This window comes from Cherax quadricarinatus, chromosome 85 (genome assembly GCF_038502225.1).
Source record: "Cherax quadricarinatus isolate ZL_2023a chromosome 85, ASM3850222v1, whole genome shotgun sequence".
Lineage (NCBI taxonomy): Eukaryota > Metazoa > Arthropoda > Malacostraca > Decapoda > Parastacidae > Cherax > Cherax quadricarinatus.
The window spans coordinates 4511952-4537570 of NC_091376.1; the positions used below are offsets into that span (position 1 = coordinate 4511952).

Genomic DNA, 25619 nt, shown 5'->3' on the forward strand with positions numbered 1-25619 from the left:
TATAAAACTGTTTGTACTCTGTGACTGTGACAGTGGCCTGGTATTGGATATTACTGTATACATGGGAAGTAAAACATTGAAAGATACCAGGATGTTATTGGGTATCTCAGGTGATGTAGTGAGAAGCATGATGGCACCTTATCTTGGTAAGGGGTATACATTATATACTGATAATGGGTACACAAGCCCTTTACTCAGTGATTTCTTGCAAGTGAACATGACAAATGTGTGTGGCACAGTGCACTCTAATCGTAAACATATGCCCAGGTTCAACGCAGGCACTCGTGCTGGTGAGATACAGGTGTTTACTGCCAATGACATCATGGCATTACGGTAGCATGACAAACGAGATGTCACATTGTTGACAACCATTCACCCTAACGAAATGAAAGACAGTGGCAAAGTTGATAGTGACACTAATGAATGTATCTGAAAACCAGTGACAGTGATTGATTATACACAAAACACGTGTTTAGTTGACAAATGTGACATGCAGATTGGTTTTGTTGATTGTGTTCGTAAGAGTTACAAGTGGTACAAGAAACTTTTCTTCCATCTCATGGACATTTCAATGCTCAATGCATACAATATGTACCAAATAAAGACCAGCAGCAGACCACCGTATGGTGAATTTTGTTTGTTTGTTGTCAGACAACTCATAATGAAGTAACAAGTAACAACACCTGCTATACAAAACTGTCCTCGAACTCCTCAGGAAATACCTAAGCGTTTGAGGGGGGAAGATGATCACTTCATAATACAGCTTCCTGCAACTTAGAAGAAATTTGCTCAAAGACATGTGTTGTCTGTACACAAACAAAATGACAGAAACAAAGACACAAAGACACGGTTTACGTGCGAGGAATGTAAGGTACCTCTGTGCATGGTACCTGGTTTCAAGGACTTCCACAGGCTGCACCAGTTCTAGAAACATGTCCAGTGACTGTACATATATATTTTTTTTCAACAAACCGGTCGTATCCCACCAAGGCAGGGTGGCCCAAAAAGAAAAACGAAAGTTCCTCTTTTTAAATTTAGTAATTTATACGGGAGAAGGGGTTACTAGCCCCTTGCTCCCGGTATTTTAGTCGCCTCTTACAACACACATGGCTTACAGAGGAAGAATTCTGTTCCACTTTCCCATGGAGAACTGTACATATGTAAATATATAATAGAACATTAGGATTATACAACATTTGTGCATGTTTATTATTGTAAACAATACTGGTAAACAATATTATAACAACTTTAGTGCAGTTACTGTGTTCAATACAGTAAGTGTATATCTTTTCTTTCAACACACTGGCCGTATCCCACCGAGGCGGGGTGGCCCAAAAGGGAAAACGAAAGTCTCTCCTTTCAAATTTAGTAATATATACAGGAGAAGGGGTTACTAGCCCCTTGCTCCCGGCATTTTAGTCGCCTCTTACAACACGCATGGCTTACGGAGGCAGAATTCTGTTCCACTTCCCCATGGAGATAAGAGGAAATAAACAAGAACAAGAACTAGAAAGAAAATAGAAGAAAACCCAGAGGGGTATCTATATATACGCTTGTACATGTATGTGTAGTGTGACCTAAGTGTAAGTAGAAGTAGCAAGACGTACCTGAAATCTTGCATGTTCATGAGACAGAAAAAAGGACACCAGCAATCCTACCATCATGTAAAACAATTACAGGCTTTCGTTTTACACTCACTTGGCAGGACGGTAGTACCTCCCTGGGTGGTTGCTGTCTACCAACCTACTACCTAGGGTGACTGTATATATTTACATTATATACAGTATTGGTCTCACAGGCCACAAAGGTTACTTGAAAAAGAAAAAAAATTAGAAAAGAAAAGAAAAAACTAGTATATAAAACGTAAAATAAAGAAATGCGATTTTGCGGAAGTCGCTGATGTTGCCGCCACCCGGTCACTTTGGGTCAACTTCCTGCCTCTATATCTCGGTAAGTACTGATCAGAATTTTTGTTTTGTTTTATTACCTTCACAAATTTTATTATCTTTAATTCTGTAAGTTTTTTTTTTTTTTTTAAATTTCTTGGACACTGGGGCACCCCTTGAAATGTTGCCTCTGGACCCTGAAAGGGTTAATAACCTATAACTACATCAGTAATCAATAACTCACATTAATAACCTATAACTACATCAGTAATCAATAACTCACATTAATAACCTATAACTACATCAGAAATTAATAACCTATAAATACATCAGTAATGAATAGCTCACATCAATAAGTCCGCCGAAGCGCAAGACAGTGAGAAGTGAGTGTATGTGACTCTCACTGGTGAAGTACAGTCTTGTGCGCACATGACGACTTGGACTGCTCACTCCGTGAGAATATCTGTAATGTTGATTAAAGTTATTTTTAATACAATATTATCAAACAATATAAGAAAATGAACACAGTTATTCCACTTTCTCACATTCCTATTCCACTTTCTCACATTTTTATTTCACTTTCTCACATTTCTATTACTAGAATCTACTTTAAAATGATCTAAAATTTCTTCAGCACTGTCTAGTTTGTTAATTTTGGTAGACTCATCTAACCCAGCAAGGTCTTTTCCAAACAAGTTATTATTATTTGACTTCACTACACAGAACACTTGTGATACCTCTAAGTTATTATAGCTTACCAGCAAAACATCCTTTCCTAAAAGGTTTATTTTCCAATTATCGTATGGAGTTACCTTCCTAGACCACAGTTCAATGTGCCCTTTCAATGCCTCGACCCAGTCTTTAGATAATGTTGAGATGGATGTCCCAATGTCAGTCTCAAAAGGAACTTGTTTCTGATTAATTACAAAGCCAAAATGTTCAACCATCATAGAAAACACTTTATCCTCCACAGCATATACACCCATCCCATCCTTGTCACTACTGTCATGGTTGTAGGGGGTAATGAAAAGCAGCAATAATAACACTGTACTTCTCTCAAGTCCCCGATCACGATAACCACGGAACTATAGACACCACAACAACAATAGATGATTGATTATAAAACAAAATAACATAGTATTTAATTCTCTTACTGCTCCCAACACCTTACACTCGCTCTCACATTTCTCTTCCATTTTCACACATTCCTCTTTCACTGTCTAGCATTTTTATTACACTTTCTCACATTTCTATTTCATTTTTCCTCACATTTCTCTTCCACCTTCTCACATTTCTCTTTGACTGTCTCACATTCCTATTCCATTCTGTCTCACATTTCTACTCTATTTTCTCACATTTCTATTTCATTTTCTCACATTTCTATTCTTTAATGGCTGTATCCCACCAAGACAGGAAGACCCAAATAAAGGGAACACTAAATTCAGTCATCCATCTATCACTGCAGTTCACAATTCAGTCATTTTTTATACGAGGGGGAGGGAGGGAGGGATGGAAGGGGTGATGGAAGAAGGGTAAGAGTGAGAGACATAATAGGGGTGGTCGGGAATTATTTATTAATAAAATACTATGCCCAGAGATAATACTCACATGGGATTTAACCTGTTAATGCTCTCTCCAGCATTTTCCTCACTTTCTTCGATGTTTCGTTGGAGGTCAGCACGGATCTTCTTCAACAGTGGTGTACAAATGCCTTGTCCAATAGCCATTTTCTCTTGTGGTGTCATCCCATATTCCTGTAATTAATGTAACATTTAAATACTGAAGTGACAAATATCATTACTTACATACTGTCAAATATTGAAGTGATGAATGTCAATACTTACATTCTGTATTTACTTTCTTACTTGCTAATTTAATTTTGTCTTTTATATTTTAGAACCTATTTAAAAATTAAATTAAGGGCCACCCTACCTTAGTGGGAGACAGCCAGTGTTTTAAAGAAAAATAAGAAACTCTCAGCTTAATATGACCTTTGTAACATATTCATTCTTTATTTTTCCTATATATAAGCTCTTGAAATTTGTCACAAATGAACACTGTTATGAAGGGATTCAGGGAAACCGGCAGGCCGGACTTGAGTCCTGGAGATGGGAAGTACAGTGCCTGCACTCTGAAGGAGGGGTGTTAATGTTGCAGTTTAAAAACTGTAGTGTAAAGCACCCTTCTGGCAAGACAGTGATGGAGTGAATGATGGTGAAAGTTTTTCTTTTTCGGGCCACCCTGCCTTGGTGGGAATCGGCCGGTGTGATAATAAAAAAAAAAAAAATTATTAGAACTTTTACTGTAATGTACATCTTACCTCTCATCTGTGATAACTGACACATCTTACCTCTCATCTGTGATAACTGACACATCTTACCTCTCATCTGTGATAACTGACACATCTTACCTCTCATCTGTGATAACTGACACATCTTACCTCTCATCTGTGATAACTGACACATCTTACCTCTCATCTGTAATAACTGACACATCTCTCATCTGTGATAACTGACACATCTTACCTCTCATCTGTAATAACTGACACATCTTACCTCTCATCTGTGATAACTGACACATCTTACCTCTCATCTGTGATAACTGACACACCTTACCTCTCATCTGTGATAACTGACACATCTCTCATCTGTGAAAACTGACACATCTTACCTCTCATCTGTGATAACTGACACATCTTACCTCTCATCTGTGATAACTGACACATCTTACCTCTCATCTGTAATAACTGACACATCTTACCTCTCATCTGTAATAACTGACACATCTTACCTCTCATCTGTAATAACTGACACATCTTACCTCTCATCTGTAATAACTGACACATCTCTCATCTGTGATAACTGACACATCTTACCTCTCATCTGTGATAACTGACACATCTTACCTCTCATCTGTGATAACTGACACATCTTACCTCTCATCTGTGATAACTGACACATCTTACCTCTCATCTGTAATAACTGACACATCTTACATCTCATCTGTAATAACTGACACATCTTACCTCTCATCTGTAATAACTGACACATCTTACCTCTCATCTGTAATAACTGACACATCTCTCATCTGTGATAACTGACACATCTTACCTCTCATCTGTAATAACTGACACATCTTACCTCTCATCTGTAATAACTGACACATCTTACCTCTCATCTGTGATAACTGACACATCTTACCTCTCATCTGTAATAACTGACACATCTTACCTCTCATCTGTAATAACTGACACATCTTACCTCTCATCTGTAATAACTGACACATCTTACCTCTCATCTGTAATAACTGACACATCTCTCATCTGTGATAACTGACACATCTTACCTCTCATCTGTGATAACTGACACATCTTACCTCTCATCTGTAATAACTGACACATCTCTCATCTGTGATAACTGACACATCTTACCTCTCATCTGTGATAACTGACACATCTTACCTCTCATCTGTGATAACTGACACATCTTACCTCTCATCTGTGATAACTGACACATCTCTCATCTGTGATAACTGACACATCTTACCTCTCATCTGTGATAACTGACACATCTTACCTCTCATCTGTGATAACTGACACATCTTACCTCTCATCTGTGATAACTGACACATCTTACCTCTCATCTGTGATAACTGACACATCTTACCTCTCATCTGTGATAACTGACACATCTTACCTCTCATCTGTGATAACTGACACATCTTACCTCTCATCTGTGATAACTGACACATCTCTCATCTGTGATAACTGACACATCTTACCTCTCATCTGTGATAACTGACACATCTCTCATCTGTGATAACTGACACATCTTACCTCTCATCTGTAATAACTGACACATCTTACCTCTCATCTGTGATAACTGACACATCTTACCTCTCATCTGTGATAACTGACACATCTTACCTCTCATCTGTGATAACTGACACATCTTACCTCTCATCTGTGATAACTGACACATCTTACCTCTCATCTGTAATAACTGACACATCTTACCTCTCATCTGTGATAACTGACACATCTTACCTCTCATCTGTGATAACTGACACATCTTACCTCTCATCTGTAATAACTGACACATCTTACCTCTCATCTGTAATAACTGACACATACCTCTCATCTGTGATAACTGACACATCTTACCTCTCATCTGTGATAACTGACACATCTTACCTCTCATCTGTGATAACTGACACATCTTACCTCTCATCTGTAATAACTGACACATCTTACCTCTCATCTGTAATAACTGACACATCTCTCATCTGTGATAACTGACACATCTTACCTCTCATCTGTGATAACTGACACATCTTACCTCTCATCACATCTCTCATCTGTGATAACTGACACCTCTCATCTGTGATAACTGACACATCTTACCTCTCATCTGTGATAACTGACACATCTTACTCTCTCATCTGTGATAACTGACACATCTTACCTCTCATCTGTGATAACTGACACATCTTACCTCTCATCTGTAATAACTGACACATCTTACCTCTCATCTGTGATAACTGACACATCTTACCTCTCATCTGTGATAACTGACACATCTCTCATCTGTGATAACTGACACATCTTACCTCTCATCCATGATAACTGACACATCTTACCTCTCATCTGTGATAACTGACACATCTCTCATCTGTGATAACTGACACATCTTACCTCTCATCCATGATAACTGACACATCTTACCTCTCATCTGTGATAACTGACACATCTTACCTCTCATCTGTGATAACTGACACATCTTACCTCTCATCTGTGATAACTGACACATCTTTCATCTGTGATAACTGACACATCTTACCTCTCATCTGTGATAACTGACACATCTCTCATCTGTGATAACTGACACATCTTACCTCTCATCTGTGATAACTGACACATCTTACCTCTCATCTGTGATAACTGACACATCTTACCTCTCATCTGTGATAACTGACACATCTCTCATCTGTGATAACTGACACATCTTACCTCTCATCTGTGATAACTGACACATCTTACCTCTCATCTGTGATAACTGACACATCTTACCTCTCATCTGTGATAACTGACAAATCTCTCATCTGTGATAACTGACACATCTGTGATAACTGACACATCTCTCATCTGTGATAACTGACACATCTTCTCTCATCTGTGATAACTGACACATCTTACCTCTCATCTGTGATAACTGACACATCTTACCTCTCATCTGTGATAACTGACAAATCTCTCATCTGTGATAACTGACACATCTGTGATAACTGACACATCTCTCATCCATGATAACTGACACATCTTACCTCTCATCTGTGATAACTGACACATCTTACCTCTCATCTGTGATAACTGACACATCTCTCATCTGTGATAACTGACACATCTCTCATCTGTGATAACTGACACATCTCTCATCTGTGATAACTGACACATCTTACCTCTCATCTGTGATAACTGACACATCTCTCATCTGTGATAACTGACACATCTCTCATCTGTGATAACTGACACATCTTACCTCTCATCTGTGATAACTGACACATCTCTCATCTGTGATAACTGACACATCTTACCTCTCATCCATGATAACTGACACATCTCTCATCTGTGATAACTGACACATCTTACCTCTCATCTGTGATAACTGACACATCTCTCATCTGTGATAACTGACACATCTTACCTCTCATCTGTGATAACTGACACATCTTACCTCTCATCTGTGATAACTGACACATCTTACCTCTCATCTGTGATAACTGACACATCTTACCTCTCATCCATGATAACTGACACATCTCTCATCTGTGACAACTGACACATCTTACCTCTCATCTGTAATAACTGACACATCTCTCATCTGTGATAACTGACACATCTTACCTCTCATCTGTAATAACTGACACATCTTACCTCTCATCTGTGATAATTGACACATCTTACCTCTCATCTGTGATAACTGACACATCTTACCTCTCATCTGTGATAACTGACACATCTTACCTCTCATCTGTGATAACTGACACATCTTACCTCTCATCTGTGATAACTGACACATCTCTCATCTGTGATAACTGACACATCTCTCATCCATTATAACTGACACATCTCTCATCTGTGATAACTGACACATCTCTCATCCATTATAACTGACACATCTTACCTCTCATCCATGATAACGGACACATCTTACGTCTCATCCATGATAACTGACACATCTCTCCTCTCATCCATGATAACTGACTTGTCTTACCTCTCATCCATGATAATTGACACATCTCTTATCCATGATAATTGACACATCTCTCATCTATGATAACTGACACATCTTACCTCTCATCCATGATAACTGACACATATCTCATCCATGATAACTGACACATCTCTCATTCATGATAACTGACACATCTTACCTCTCATCCATGATAATTGACACATCTCTTATCCATGATAATTGACACATCTCATTCATGATAACTGGCATATCTTACCTCTCATCCATGAAAACTGACATATCTCTCATCCATAATTGACACATCTCTCCTCTCATCCATGATAATTGACACATCTCTCCTTGCATCCATAATAACCGATATTCATCTTTCTTCTCATCCATGTTACAAAACACATTTTTCGTCTCATCCATATTACTTGACAACTTACAAGTACATTTTTTTCAACACACTGGCCATATCCCTCTAAGGCAGGGTGACCTAAAGAGAAAAACGAAAGTTTTTCTTTTTTAAATTTATTAATTTATAAAAGAGAAGGGGCTACTATCGTCTTGCTCCCAGCATTTTAGTCGCCTCTTATGACAAGCATGGTTCACGGAGGAAGAATTCTTTTCCACTTCCTCTTGGAGCTTACACATAATTATTATTAAACTGTTAACTGCTTGCTTTGCTCTTCCTCCTCTCCTCTCATCTGTTACTAACCATTCAATATAATTACATTTTCACTCTTTCTCATCTTGCCTCTTAATTACAGAATGTTTTTACTCATGATATTAATGTACAGTGGAACCCCGAATATCGGCTGCTGCATTTATCGGCCGAATCGTATTTAGGCCAGTTTTTGGGTGGAAATTTTGCTCCATATTTCGGCTGGTGCCTCATATATTGGCCATATTATATGCGTCAGCCCACCTCCCGCCGGGACGCTGGGCAGAGGTGAATCAGTCTCCTTGTGTCTCTTGGTGAATGAGCATATACTCCACGCATTCATCCAAACATCTCCTTAAATTCCATTGGTTTTTGTGTTTGTTTATTAAGTGTGACTGTGAAATAAGCCACCATGGGCCCAAAGAAAGTTCAGAGTGCCAGCCCTTTGGTAAAGAAAGTAAGAAACATGATGGAATTTAAGAAAGAAGTTATTGAAAAATATGAGTGGTGTGCAGGTGCTGGAACTTGCCAGGATGTATGGGAAATCCAAATCAACAATCACTTCCATCCTGGCAAAGAAAGAACAAATCAAGGAAGCTGATGTGGTGAAAGGAGTAAACATGTTAACAAATAAGAGATCACAAACAATGGAAGATGTGGTGAAGTTGCTGTTGTTGTGGATCAGCGAAACAGTCAGTGGGAGATAGTGTTTCAGAGACGATCATTTGTGAAAAGGCAAGGCAGTTGCATGCGGATCTTGTAAAGAAAATGCCTGGAACTAGTGTTGATGTTAGTGAATTTAAGGCCAGCAGAGGCTGGTTTAACAGATTTAAGAAGCACAGTGGCATGTACAGTGGCATACACAATGCCATTAAAAGACAAAGACGGGAAGTAACCCTAGAGAGGGACTTGTTATCTGAAGTCATTATGGAGGGGAAGTCCCCTTCCAAACAATATCCTCTCCTTCTCCCTCTCCCCTCCTCCCTGTCTTCCATACACACATAAAATTACAGTTAAACTTTAGAGAATGTATTTTTTTTTTATTATTTTTGGGTGTCTGGAATGGATTAATTATATTTACATTAACTCTTGTGGGAAATATTGCTTCTAATTTAGGCCATTTCGAATTTAGGCCAACCTTCTGGAATGGATTACAGCTGATATTCAGGGTTCCGCTGTATTCCTGAAAATAGTTTGTAGGTTGATTGCTTGACATAGTTTCCCAAGGAGACAAATGTTTTTATCAAATATGTGTTTCTCAGTCACAATATTCATTATCTAATTTTTAATAATTTCTTAACCTTTTCATGGTCCAGAGGCCAAATCTCATGAGTGACAGCCAGGGTCCAAGAATAAATAAAAAAAAAAAAAAAAAAATTACAGAATTAAAGATAATATTTTTCCATAGGTAATAAAACAAAAAAAATTCCAATCAGTAGTTTCCAAGATATAGAGGCGCAAAGTTGACCCTCAATGACCAGGTAGTGGCAACATCTGCAACTTCCCTAAAATCACATTTTTTTATTTTACTATTTTGTTCCTTTTTTCTTTTCTTTTCTAATTTTTTTTTCCAGTAACGTTTGTTTCCTGTGAGACCAATATATGTAATGCGTAATGTATATATGTACACACGTTGTATTCAACACAATAACCACACTAATATTTTCATCATAATTTTGTTTACAATAATTGTTTACAACAAAAATGTCGTATATAACCAAGTCATTGTCATTCTTATTTTTTACTTATTATTCTTTCGGTACTTTAATTTGTGAATTTTATTTTGACAATTTAAATCTAATTATACTCTTGATCTTGTTAACAACCTATATCAGACCCTAGTGCAATTACAAGTACCATTTTAATTTGCATTTTTATATTATAAGAGTAGGTGAGATGTTATCAACAAATTTTGTTGAAAATAAGAAAAAGTTTTGGAGTGAGATTAACAAGTTAAGGAAGCCTAGAGAACAAATGGATTTGTCAGTTAAAAATAGGAGAGGAGAGTTATTAAATGGAGAGTTAGAGGTATTGGGAAGATGGAAGGAATATTTTAAGGAATTGTTAAATGTTGATGAGGATAGAGAAACTATGATTTTGTGTATAGGGCAAGGAGGAATAACATCTTGTAGGAGTGAGGAAGAGCCAGCTGTGAGTGTGGGGGAAGTTCGTGAGGCAGTAGGTAAAATGAAAGGGGGTAAGGCAGCCGGGATTGATGGAATAAAGATAGAAATCTTAAAAGCAGGTGGGGATATAGTTTTGGGAGTGGTTGGTGCAATTATTTAATAAATGTATGGAAGAGGGTAAGGTACCTAGGGATTGGCAGAGAGCATGCATAGTTCCTTTGTATAAAGGCAAAGGGGACAAAAGAGAGTGCAAAAATTATAGGGGGATAAGTCTGTTGAGTATACCTGGTAAAGTGTATGGTAGAGTTATTATTGAAAGAATTAAGAGTAGGACGGAGAATAGGATAGCAGATGAACAAGGAGGCTTTAGGAAAGGTAGGGGGTGTGTGGACCAGGTGTTTACAGTGAAACATATAAGTGAGCAGTATTTAGATAAGGCTAAAGAGGTTTTTGTGGCATTTATGGATTTGGAAAAGGCGTATGACAGGGTGGATAGGAGAGCAATGTGGCAGATGTTGCAGGTGTATGGTATAGGAGGTAGGTTACTGAAAGCAGTGAAGAGTTTTTACAAGGATAGTGAGGCTCAAGTTAGAGTATGTAGAAAAGAGGGAGATTATTTCCCAGTAAAAGTAGGCCTTAGACAAGGATGTGTGATGTCACCGTGGTTGTTTAATATATTTATAGATGGGGTTGTAAGAGAAGTAAATGCGAGGGTCTTGGCAAGAGGCGTGGAGAGTTGTCACAGTTGCTCTTTGCTGATGACACTGTGCTCTTGGGAGATTCTGAAGGGAAGTTGCAGAGGTTGGTGGATGAATTTGATAGGGTATATAAAAGAAGAAAATTAAAAGTGAATACAGGAAAGAGTAAGGTTATGAGGATAACAAAAAGATTAGGTGATGAAAGATTGGATATCAGATTGGAGGGAGAGAGTATGGAGGAGGTGAATGTATTCAGATATTTGGGAGTGGACGTGTCAGCGGATGGGTCTATGAAAGATGAGGTGAATCATAGAATTGATGAGGGGAAAAGGGTGAGTGGTGCACTTAGGAGTCTGTGGAGACAAAGAACTTTGTCCTTGGAGGCAAAGAGGGGAATGTATGAGAGTATAGTTTTACCAACGCTCTTATATGGTTGTGAAGCATGGGTGATGAATGTTGCAGCGAGGAGAAGGCTGGAGGCAGTGGAGATGTCATGTCTGAGGGCAATGTGTGGTGTGATTATAATGCAGAGAATTCATAGTTTGGAAGTAAGGAGGAGGTGCGGGATTGCCAAAACTGTTGTCCAGAGGGCTGACGAAGGGTTGTTGAGGTGGTTCAGACATGTAGAGAGAATGGAGCGAAACAGAATGACTTCAAGAGTGTATCAGTCTGTAGTGGAAGGAAGGCGGGGTAGGGGTCGGCCTAGGAAAGGTTGGAGGGAGGGGGTAAAGGAGGTTTTGTGTGCGAGGGGCTTGGACTTCCAGCAGGCATGCGTGAGCGTGTTTGATAGGAGTGAATGGAGACAAATGGTTTTTAGTACTTGACGTGCTGTTGGAGTGTGAGCAAAGTAACATTTATGAAGGGATTCAGGGAAACCGGCAGGCCGGACTTGAGTCCTGGAGATGGGAAGTACAGTGCCTGCACTCTGAAGGAGGGGTGTTAATGTTGCAGTTTAAAAACTGTAGTGTAAAGCACCCTTCTGGAAAGACAGTGATGGAGTGAATGATGGTGAAAGTTTTTCTTTTTCGGGCCACCCTGCCTTGGTGGGAATCGGCCAGTGTGCTAATAATAAATAATAAAAACCAGGAAAAGTGTATGGTAGGGTTATTATTGAAAGAATTAGAGGTAAGACAGAATGTAGGATTACAGATGAGCAAGGAGGTTTCAGAGTGGATAGGGGATGTGTAGATCAAGTGTTTACATTGAAGCATATATGTGAACAGTATTTAGATAAGGTAGGGAAGTTTTCATTGCATTTATGGATTTAGAAAAGGCATATGATAGAGTGGATAGGAGAGCAATGTGGCAGATGTTGTAAGTATATGGAATAGGTAGTAAGTTACTAAATGCTGTAAAGAGTTTTTATGAGGATAGTGAGGCTCAGGTTAGGGTGTGTAGAAGAGAGGGAGACTACTTCTTGGTAAAAGTAGGTCTTAGACAGGGATGTGTAATGTCACCATGGTTGTTTAATATATTTATAGATGGGGTTGTAAAAGAAGTAAATGCTAGGGTGTTCAGGAGAGGGGTGGGATTAAATTATGGGGAATCAAATACAAAATGGCAATTGACACAGCTACTTTTTGCTGATGATACTGTGCTTATGGGAGATTCTAAAGAAAAATTGCAAAGGTGAGTGGATGAGTTTGGGAATGTGTGTAAAGGTAGAAAGTTGAAAGTGAACATAGAAAAGAGTAAGGTGATGAGGGTATCAAATGATTTAGATAAAGAAAAATTGGATATCAAATTGGGGAGGAGGAGTATGGAAGAAGTGAATGTTTTCAGATACTTTGGAGTTGACGTGTTGGTGGATGGATTTATTAAGGATGAGGTTAATCATAGAACTGATATGGGAAAAAAGGTGAGTGGTGCGTTGAGGTATATGTGGAGTCAAAAAACGTTATCTATGGAGGCAAAGAAGGGAATGTATGAAAGTACAGTAGTACCAACACTCTTATATGGGTGTGAAGCTTGGATTGTGAATGCAGCAGCGAGGAGGCGGTTGGAGGCAGTGGAGATTTTTTGTCTAAGGGCAAAGTGTGGTGTAAATATTATGCAGAAAATTCGGAGTGTGGAGTTAATAAAAGTATTAGTCAGAGGGCTGAAGAGGGGTTGTTGAGGTGGTTTGGTCATTTAGAGAGAATAGATTAAAGTAGAATGACATGGAGAGCATTTAAATCTGTAGGAGAAGGAAGGTGGGGTAGGAGTCGTCCTCGAAAAGGTTGGAAGGAAGGTATAAGGGAGGTTTTGTGGGCGAGGGGCTTGGACTTCCAGCAGGCGTGCATGAGCGTGTTCAATAGGAGTGAATGGAGACGAATGATATTTGGGACCTGACGATCTGTTGGAGTGTGAGCAGGGTAATATTTAGTGAAGGGATTCAGGGAAACTGGTTATTTTTATACAGCCGGACTTGAGTCCTGGAAATGGGAAGTACAATGCCTGCACTCTAAAGGAGGGGTTCGGGATATTAGCAGTTTGGAGGAATATGTTGTGTATCTTTATACGTATATACTTCTAAACTGTTGTGTTATGAGCACCTCTGCAAAAACAGTGATTATGTATGAGTGAGGTGAAAGTGTTGAATGATGATGAAAGTATTTTCTTTTTGGGGATTTTCTTTCTTTTTGGGTCACCCTGCCTCAGTGGGAGACTGCCGACTTGTTAAAAAAAAAAAAAAATTAAGGAATGAAAAATAAAATGTAGACCTACGTTCGGAGCACTACTAGTGCAAACGTATATCTATGTTTGGACAGTTTAAGGGTTAACACAGATGAAGCAAGAACATCTGCCTCAAAACAAAAACATTTCCTAGAAGAACAAAGGCATCAATGATATGACTCTTTTTTTTTTTAGTATATCTGCTGCTTCCCACCAAGGTAGATTGACCAAAAGAAGAGCATACATTCAACATCACTCATTCTCTTGCTGTCCTTCTTGAAGACATGATAATACCTTGTACATAAGTAAACACTGTAAATTATTTTACCTTAGAACTTGAAAGCATAGTAGAACAATTATTTTAATTCTAATTATAATATAAGCAGTCGGTAGTATGTTAGTAGACCTCAACCGCCCAGGGAAGTACTAACATCCTGCCAAGCGAGTGTAAAATGGAAGCCTGTAATTGTTTTACATTATGGTAGGATTGCTGGTGTCCTTTCTTCAGTCTCATAAACATGCAAGATTTCAGGTACATCTTGCTACTTCTACTTACACTTAGATTACACTATACATGCATGTTTTTTTTTTTTTTTTCAACAAGTCGGCCGTCTCCCACCGAGGCAGAGTGACCCAAAAAAGAAAGAAAATCCCCAAAAAGAAAATACTTTCATCATTCAACACTTTCACCACACTCACACATTATCACTGCTTTTGCAGAGGTGCTCAGAATACAACAGTTTAGAAGCATATATGTATAAAGATACACAACACATCCCTCCAAACTGCCAATATCCCATATATATACACATATATATACACACCCCTCTGGGTTTTCTTTTATTTTCTTACTAGTTCTTGTTCTTGTTTATTTCCTCTTATCTCCATGGGGAACTGAAACAGAATTCTTCCTCCATAAACTGTGCGTGTCGTACGAGGCGACTAACATGCTACGAGCAAGGGGCTAGTAACTCCTCCTGTATATATTACTAAATTTAAAAAGAGAAACCTTTGTTTTTCTTTCTGGGCTACCCTGCCTCAGTGGGATATGGCCAGTTTGTTGAAAGAAAAATAAGAAAGAATATAAGCAGTGGAATTACCTGTGGTATTACTACATCAGCCAGGTATTTGGCACATTTGTACAGTTCTTCTGCATGCTCAAACTGCAGAGTGTGGTTATTATGTTGTAAGTCGTACTTGATGCAGTCATATATGTCTGGGATCTTGGAGATATCAAATTTTGTATTTTTTGTTCTAAAATCTTTTTCCAGCTTTGCCCAGCGACGCTGCATTAGTTCCCAAGATTCACCGTGATACAATGGCAATTCTGTAAAATAATACCATGAAAATAACATAAATTCTTAAAAGTTGAAGACCCAGACAGTTTTCTCATTAACTCTGCCTACATTACAAATTACAGTATGTATCTGACATTAGCACAGAACCTACAAATTTGACTAAGAGATAAACAACATTCCCACACATACACTACTGGGCCTAATTCATAGAAAATTAAAATAAAAATGGAGAAAAAAGCTACAAGCTTATTGGAAAGCCACTGTTTAAACAGAGCATTTCAAGCATCTAACATTTTTCTTTATCACTACGCCTTCAGTCTAAAAAAATAAAAACAATGCATAAGTATGGTTAAGATTACTAAGTTTGATTCAACATATTAATATGTGAAGACTATAATCTAAACTGAACTGTCAATAATATTGTGATAACAACACATGATCACGGATTATAATTAGGTCTGAAAAACAGGTTAAAATAGGTATTATAGGCAATTATAATTAATTATTCACAAAATGCAATACTCATATGGGATTTAAGAATGCAATATTTATAAAAAATGCAAAATACTACTAGCATGAGTGCTCAGTGTTCCGTGGATAAGAAGCACAGATTCAGGTGAAATCCCAAAGGTCTTTGTTAGGAAGTAATCTCTTTGTTAGGAAGTAATCAGCTGTTGATCTGGCTAGCTACGTCACCACCTCTCTACTGACTTAATAATAATATTAGTTATAATACCAGAGCCATCACAACCTGGCTTATGTGGCATTTTTTCTGGTAGTGGTCCAGTTTCTTCTTTAAAATCTTTTATCTTTGTTTCAGCAATATTTCTTACATATCTGTTGGAAGCAGGTTAAGAGGTTTTGGACCACAAATGTTCACACAGTGTTCTCTAAATGTTTTTAAGATGCCCATGCTTTTTTTCCTAATTTATTCTACACTTCTTTCCATATCTCTCACTCCAGTGAGAGATACAGAAATGCATTATCAGATACAACATTTCTCACTCCTCCATTCAAGTAGGAATAGTGTGTTAGACAACAGGAGGGGCACTTGAGGGAGATAAAGAACCATACTCCATAAGTGTGGGAAACAAGGTTGGAGAGGTTTTCTTGGAGCAATAAGAATGTATGGCCATATTTAACTACAAAGAGAAAGAACCATACTCACCATCCCTCATGTCAGTCTCACACTATGCAAAAACAATATGCACATAAAGGGCCTGAAGATCTGGAACTAGCTACTGGAACCAGTAAATGATCCCTTGACTACTTATAAATTTAGGACTTCACTAAAAAATCATTTTTTTTTTAACCCCTTAAACTGTCCAAGCAGATCTATGTTCACATGCATAGTGCTCCAAAAGCAGATCTACTTTTTTTTTTTTTTTTTACATATTTTCAAACAAAAAAAAAAAAAAAAAAAAAAAAAACTAGATCAAAGTTTATTTTACACGTTTTCAAATGTAAAAAAAGAAAAGAAGATCTACTTTTTTTACATACTTTCAAATGTTGAAAAAACGTAGATCTACGTTTGGACAGTTTAAGGGTTAGTAAGCAAGTAAGTAAGTTTATTCAGGTATACACAAATACAGTTACATAGAATTATCATACATAGCAGCATGTGTAGAGAACCTAGGATAACCCAAAAAAGTCAGACAGAGTGACTTATTTCCATTGGGGTCCATTGGGTTAACAAGTCGGCCTTCTCCCACCAAGGCAGGGTGACCCAAAAAAGAAAGAAAATCCCCAAACAGAAAATACTTTCATCATCATTCAACACTTTCACCTCACTCACACATAATCACTGTTTTTGCAGAGATCTCTTAATATTAACCAAATCAACCAGAACATCTGGTAATTTGTTATAATATGTGACCTCTAGGCTTTTAACTTCTGCCAATCCATTAAATATTACTGCCTGAACCATTACAGTATTTGTAATATTGTTTTTATTATGTGCAACTTCAAGATTATTATACTTATAAACTGCCACCTTGACTACCTCGCATTAGTATTAAGATCAAATAAGACTGTAATACAGTTAACCGTTATTTCTAGTCTCATTTTTAGTAGTTACTATGTACTATTTCTTGTCTAGTTTTAAGTAGTTACTATGTATTAGGATTAGTCTGCCCAAAATGCCCCAGCATGATAGTGGCTTTGTACCTAGCAAACCAAAAATTGTAGTTACACATTGTAACCTTTACAAAGAAATAAACCTTTATATTTCATAAGTTAGGGAAACAAGGATGGAGAGACTTCCATTTGACAAGGAGACAATACAGCAACCTAACTTATAACTACAGTCATGGTATCCAACCACAGTGGAACCAGAGGGAAGATATGTGTCATGTTGTTCAGACCAGAGGCATTGTATCAGTTGTACACAGTAACTGGGATAGTAAGGCCTAACTTAAAGACGAAGACTGGAAACTGGTGACTCGTAGAAAAGCGGTTCATGTCCTCAGCTACCCCATCGATCCAAGAGGGACCCAAGAGACGTTTTGGGTACAGTCCCTATTGCGGGAGAGAGGTAGGTGCCTGGGCAGGTCAACTTCTTATGAGGGTTCAATTGTCCTAGGAGGAAAGACGATAATAAGCAAGTTTTTCCTACCACCCTGTAAATTAGTGCTAAACACATGAGGCAGAAGAAGAAGCTGTTCATAACATATATTAAACCAAAACTGGAATGTACACATCAAGGGTATAGTGTACATATTTAAAAAATAAATACACACAACAGAAAATGCCCAAAGATGAGCTACGAAATAGTTCATAAAGCTAAAAAAGAAAAAAATATATAAAGGAAGGCTGAAACCAACAGACATGCCATCTTTGGCTGACAAGAGGAAAGGAGATGATAATCACACTCAAGATTATTTTCTTCAACAACCTGTCTTCTACTTTTCTTCTTACCTCTACACATCAACTGTCTTCAATTTTCTTGTGGTCATAACTGGATAGTAATCCAGGACAAATTATGTCATCTAAAGTTTCCTTTTAAAACTGTAAATTACTTGTGGACAGATTATGAAAGGACACGCAAGAAATGGCAAGGAAGACTTACTAAACCCAACAACTGGTACAAGAAGGTAACAACTACAGCAAGTGGAGCTGCCAAAAGTACACTAATAAATTTTTCTTTGCAGACAAAATAGTCATTAAATGTAAAGAGCTACAAGAGGAGGTAGTAAATGCTACAATCATTGGAAATTAAAACAAATTACAATAAATTCAGTAGCCACAAACAGGTAATCTAAGTGTAGAAAGCTAGATGGTGTGAGACATATATATTATCTAATGACTGTCAGTACATGTTGTTACATCTACATCAAATAGCCCTTACAATAATTCATAAAAATTAGGACTAACAGTTGTAAATAGTAAGTAAAATATTTACCTTTTGTCTTTTGGTCTTCTTTTCTAATCTTTATTCTCTCATTTAGTTTCTTGATGAGAGCATTGACATGTTCGCACATTTTGACGGGGTTCTGAATAAACTCAAGAGCAGTTTTTATTGATCTTGAATTAGTTGGGTTTAACTTTTCCATATCTTCCTTTGTAAGTATGCGATCTTGTTGCATTGCTTCATGAAGATGATTTTTCACCCTGAACAAAACAAATATTATAGAAGTGATGCAATTTAAACAAAGGTAAAATAAATACCTAGGTAGTAGGTTGGTAGACAGCAACCACCCAGGAAAGTGCTACCGTCCTGCCAGGTGAGTGTGAAATGGAAACCTATTATCGTTTTACATGATGGTAGGATTGCTGGTATCTTTTTTTCTGTCTCATAAACATGCAAGGTTTCAGGTATGTCTTGCTACTTCTACTTACACTTAGGTCACACTACACATGCATGTACAAGCATATACATGTATATACACACCCCTCTGGGTTTTCTTCTATTTTCTTACTATTTCTTGTTCTTGTTTATTTTCTCTTATCTCCATGGGGAAGTGGAACAGAATTACTTTCTCTGTAAGCCATGCGTCATGTAAGAGGTGACTAAAATGCCGGGAGCAAGGGGCAAGTAATCCCTTCTCCTGTATGTATTACTAAATTTAAAAGGAGAAACTTTCGTTTTTTCATTTGAGCCACCCTGCCTCAGTGGGATACGACTGGTTTGTTGAAATTAGAAGAAGCACAATCTTATAATTTAAATAGCCTCCATAAGCAATGCATGTCATAAGAGGCGACTAAAATGTCTGGAACAAGAGCCTGGTAACTGTTTCTCTTGCATAAATTATTAAATGTAAAAAGAAGAAAAACTTTTGTTTCTTCTTTTTCAGGTCACCCTGCCTTGGTGGGAGATGGCCAATGTGTTAAAAAAAAAAAAGTGATATTCATGTGCTTGCAAGGAAGCTAAAGATTACTGTCCTTATTGTATCACATACTGTCATTTGCCCAGTATCTACTACTGGTCTGCACTATCCTGTGTGGAGGCTGTGACAAGAAATATGTGGGAGACACTGAGGGCAATCTACCTGGTACTAGCAAAGAATATAAATATGCGTGTATACACCGAGGAATGAAGTGGAATGAAGTTCAGCTTATATGCGAACCAGATCAAACAAGATGTAGATACTATATATAGAAGCATTCCTGATGATAGTCATAAAAAATGAAGTTACACAATATCTGCCATGACAAATCTGCTTCTCAAACATGCTTCGCCCCACTCTTCTTTGGACACAGCAGTTAGATGAACTCAGTATTAGCTGACTGACTGTATCAACCCCCCCATCCTTCCTTCAGAATGCAGGCACTGCACTTTCCACTTAATGGACCCAAGTCCAGCTAACTGGTTTCTCTCAATCCTTTCATAAATGTCAACTTAATAGAAATGATTGCTAAATCATCCTGAATGTAATGCTTATGCTTAATAACATGTAGAAAAAATATATAAAAAGTCTAAAACTTCTTAAAAAACTAGCATATTAGCATTAAATTTTGTTTTTCTTTTGTTTTAAAAAACAATGTTTTTTTTTTACACTAATGATTTTTGCTAAACTTTACTGTAAATACACAGTACTGCATAATTAACTATAAAGGAACTGAAATTAGTTGATAAGTTCTACACAATCCTATGGCTAAAAGAACTGCATGTCTAGATGAACTCACATGTTTTGATGCTTGTAGGAGTCACAGTCATTATCCAACAATCCATTCGTATTAGCACTCTTAACCATTTGTACTAGAATTGGAGTAAGTTCGCCTTCCAAAGCTAAAAGACCCTTGGCGAATGCAGCAGCCGTCATCTGAACTCTCCCCTCATCACTGGCGTATATTTTAAGATCGTGGCGGTAAGTTGAGTGTAGTCTGAGTAGACCAAGTCCCTGAGTTCCTGCATACTCACCTGAGTCAGCAAGAAACACAAAGTGTTAAATGTTTAGGCCAATAAAAATATACAGGTTCTGAGAGGCAATTTAAATCACAAAAATAATCTCATGGGAAGGCCTTTTTTTTTTCCATCCATCTTTCAGGCCAATTATATGGTATACAGTGTATTGATTCAAAAGTTATTTTCATTCACAATGCCCAATGACATTTGGAATATTATGCCTTAGTACAGTAAAACCTCTCATTAACTGATTTTGGCAATTTCTGACAAAAAAAAAAAAAAAATCAGCCAACCAAGTACAGTGGACCCCCGCCTTACAAATGCATCGCGTTATGTTAAATCCGCCACACGAAGCATTTGAACGCGAAAATTTTGCCTTGCCTCAAGATAAAAAACTCGCCTTACGTGATTCGAATGGGACGCGTCCCATGTGTGGCCTCAGTGCCAGTGTTTACAAGCCAGCCAGTGTGATCACATCTACGCATACATTCGGTACATTTCACATTATCCCAGTGTTTTTAGTGCTTGTAACTGCAAATTAAGTCACCATGGACCCCAAGAAAGCTTCTAGTGCCATCCCTTTGGTAAAAAGGGCGAGAATTGGTATGGAATTGAAAAAAGAGATTAAGGAAATGTGTGCAAAGTGGGTTGAACTGCAAACCTTTACAGATGAAAATCACCCTGACACTGCTACTGCAAGCCGTGTTGGCAACCTGTACAATGACAATGTTATGGCCCAATTTAGGAAAGTCTTAAAGGAACAGGAGGTACAGAGCTCTATGGACAGATTTGTTGTGCGACAGAGGTCCAGTGACTCTCAAGCTGGTCCTAGTGGCATTAAAAGAAGGGAAGTAACCCCAGAAAAGGACTTGCTACCTCAAGTCCTAATGGAAGGGGATTCCCCTTCTAAACAATAACTTCCACACACTCCACTCCTCCCATCCCATCAATCATCACCAGATCTTCAATAAAGGTAAGTGTCATGTATTCTATTCTTAGTAGAGTAGTAATTGTGCATGTCTTCTTCAGTTTGTGTGTATTAAAATTAATATTTCATGTGGTAAAAAAAATGTTTTTTTTCATACTTTGGGGTGTCAGGAATGGATTAATTTGAATTCCATTATTTCTTATGGGGAAAATTAATTTGGCTAACGATAATTTCGGCTTATGATGAGCTCTCAGGAATGGATTAACATTGTAAGGAAGGGGTCCACTGTACGTACTATAATTATCGGACAAGATGAACAAAAGTCCGTAATTCTGAATTTTGTCTGTTAGCACGTTTTTATTAATGATGACTTGAAAATATTTTTATCTCAGTTCATTTTTTACCATATGCATACATCTATTTGATAAAGAACTATAGATTCATTTTTTATGTTGTGTTAACTATGAGTAGTTGCTGGGCAGGGGAGAGAAAAGAAGGGTGGGTGGGTGGACGGGTGGATGGATCACCGACGTGCCAATGAAGGACACGCCCTGAAAAGGTGGGGTGGGGGTTGGGGGTTGGGGGGGTTGTTAGCTGAGAGCCAAGGAGGGAGGCCTCTCCATCCCTCATTGATTCACTGTCTCCCTTCCTGCATATATAAAAGCTCATTTTATTTTTGTAGAAGTTGTTGAGACTCTGTGCTGTAGATTTATTACATTGCGTTAGATGTTTTGTGGCGGGGGACAGGGGACGGGGTGGTGGGTGAATGGAGTATTATTGGTAAGGCAGGGAAGTGGGTGGGGGTGGGGACAAGGAGAGAAATTCTTGTTCATTCATCTGTCTCCACCCCTCCCATGCTCACACAAACATACTATCTCATAGCCACCTCTCACACCAGCCTACTCACCCCCTCTCTCACCCACCCACATTTGCACCCTCCTTCATAATCACCCACCCCTCACCCTTTCATACCTACTACCCACACATTACCTCATGCTTTCTGAAAGCTGCCCTCTCATACCTACCCACCCACCCTGTCTCTCTCTCTCTCATATACCCCCCTCTCACATACACACAATAAGTCTCTTGAAGCCAGGAGAGAGTGAACCTAGTAGCTACCAGCAAAGAGGCAGGGTCAGGAGCTGTGACTCAATCCCTGAAACTACATATAGGTGAGTATACACACACACACACACACACACTGCTGCAGCATACGGGCGCCTGGCAAACCTACGGATAGCGTTCCGATACCTCAGTAAGGATTCGTTTAAGACTCTGTATACCATCTACGTCAGGCCCATACTGGAGTATGCAGCACCAGTTTGGAACCCACACCTAGTCAAGCACGTCAAGAAATTAGAGAAAGTGCAAAGGTTTGCAATAAGACTAGTCCCAGAGCTACGGGGATTGTCCTATGAAGAAAGGTTGAGGGAAATCGGCCTGACGACACTGGAGGCCAGGAGGGTCAGGGGAGACATGATAACGACATATAAAATACTGCGCGGAATAGACGAATTGTAAATTTTCAGAGAATAGGGGGGTACTCGAAGGGGAGAAACCGACCAATCAAGCTGATTCTCAGGACGGAAACAGTGCGGAACAGGATCCTCCAAGAGAAACCACGATTGAAATACTCGGAAGAGTACAAGAGGGTGTTCCTAGACAGAGACAGAACAAAATCAGAACGACAGCAGCTGAGGGAGAGGACAAAAAAACGAAAGGAGCTAGGAAAAGAGACAAGGAGGGAATCAGCAGAGGTCAGTCAGAGCAGGACAGAACAGCAAGGGCAAGCACACACACAACTACTCTCAGAACCATACAACCTATCACACCATCCCAACACACACTACAATCCATACCCACAGCCTCCCCCCAACATCGAGCTATAGAATCCCACAGTATGCCACCAGGTCTCCCACCCCCACAGGCCCCCCAAACCACAGTGTTGGAAAGGAAACTGAAGGTATGGTACACAAACGCTGATGGAATAACAAATAAGTGGGAGGAGTGGCAAGAAAGGGTCAAAGAAGCATCACCGGACATCATAGCTCTTACAGAAACCAAGCTTACAGGTATGATAACAGATGCCATCTTTCCAACGGGATACCAAATCCTGAGGAAAGACAGAGGGAACAGGGGGGGTGGAGGAGTGGCGTTGCTGATCAAAAATCGCTGGAATTTTGATGAGCTGGAGAGAGGAGATAGCGGAGAAGAAAGTGATTACATAGTGGGAACACTTCACTCTGGAGGTCCCAAGGTGGTAATAGCAGTGATGTATAACCCACCACAGAACAGCAGGAGGCCAAGGCAAGAGTACGACGAGAGCAATAGAGCGATGGTTGACACACTGGCTAGAGTGGCCAGAAGAGCTCATGCATGCAGGGCAAAGCTCCTGATCATGGGTGACTTTAACCACAAGGAGATCGATTGGGAGAACTTGGACCCACATGGGGGCCAAGATACATGGAGGGCTAAGATGATGGAGGTGGTACTGGAGAACTTCATGTACCAACACGTAAGGGACACTACAAGAGAGAGAGGAGAGGATGAACCAGCAAGGCTGGACTTAGTATTCACCTTCAGTAGTGCAGATATCGAGGACATCGCATATGAAAGACCCCTTGGGGCCAGTGACCATGTGGTTTTAAGCTTCGAATACACAGTAGAGCTACAAGTGGAGGGAGAAGCAGGAAGGCCAGGACGAATGAAGCCAAACTACAAGAAAGGGGACTACACAGGAATGAGAACTACCTGAACGGGGTTCAGTGGAACAGAGAACTGGCAGGGAAGCCAGTTAATGAGATGATGGAATATGTAGCAACAAAATGCAAGGAGGCTGAGGAGAGGTTTGTACCCAAGGGTAACAGGAGTAATGAAAAAGCCAGGATGAGCCCATGGTTTACCCAAAGGTGCAGGGAGGCAAAAACCAAGTGTGCTAGGGAATGGAAGAAATATAGAAGGCAAAGGACCCAGGAGAATAAGGAGAACAGTCGTAGAGCCAGAAACGAATATGCACAGATAAGAAGGGAGGCCCAAAGACAATATGAAAATGACATAGCAGCGAAAGCCAAATCTGACCCGAAACTGTTGTACAGCCACATCAGGAGGAAAACAACAGTCAAGGACCAGGTAATCAGGCTAAGGAAGGAAGGAGGAGAGACAACAGGAAATGACCGTGAAGTATGTGAAGAACTCAACAAGAGATTCAAAGAAGTGTTCACAGAGGAGACAGAAGGGACTCCAGAAAGACGGAGAGGTGGGGCACACCACCAAGTGCTGGACACAGTGCACACAACCGAGGAAGAAGTGAAGAGGCTTCTGAGTGAGCTAGATACCTCAAAGGCAATGGGGCCAGATAACATCTCCCCATGGGTATTGAGAGAGGGAGCAGAGGCGCTATGTGTACCCCTAACAACAATATTCAATATATCTATCGAAACAGGGAGATTGCCTGAGGCATGGAAGACAGCAAATGTAGTCCCAATCTTTAAAAAAGGAGACAGACATGAAGCACTAAACTACAGACCAGTGTCACTGACATGTATAGTATGCAAAATCATGGAGAAGATTATCAGGAGAAGAGTGGTGGAACACCTAGAAAGGAATGATCTCATCAACAGCAGCCAGCATGGTTTCAGGGACGGGAAATCCTGTGTCACAAACCTACTGGAGTTCTATGACATGGTGACAGCAGTAAGACAAGAGAGAGAGGGGTGGGTGGATTGCATTTTCTTGGACTGCAAGAAGGTGTTTGACACAGTTCCACACAAGAGATTGGTGCAAA

General features: G+C 39.1%; 1 protein-coding gene across 18 annotated transcripts in view; it reads right to left on the reverse strand.

Annotated features, from left to right (window-relative positions):
* Positions 1 to 25619, reverse strand: part of l(1)G0196 (inositol hexakisphosphate and diphosphoinositol-pentakisphosphate kinase) — a 1071245-nt gene that overhangs the window by 262443 nt on the left and 783183 nt on the right. For all 18 annotated transcript variants that reach the window (XM_070103279.1, XM_070103273.1, XM_070103280.1 and 15 more), the window contains 5 exons: positions 20688 to 20922; positions 18964 to 19172; positions 15366 to 15592; positions 3495 to 3640; positions 2235 to 2349 (listed from right to left, as the gene is read on the reverse strand). In XM_070103279.1, coding sequence (XP_069959380.1) covers positions 2235 to 2349; positions 3495 to 3640; positions 15366 to 15592; positions 18964 to 19172; positions 20688 to 20922 — 932 coding nt within the window. The remainder of the gene's footprint in view (positions 1 to 2234; positions 2350 to 3494; positions 3641 to 15365; positions 15593 to 18963; positions 19173 to 20687; positions 20923 to 25619) is intronic.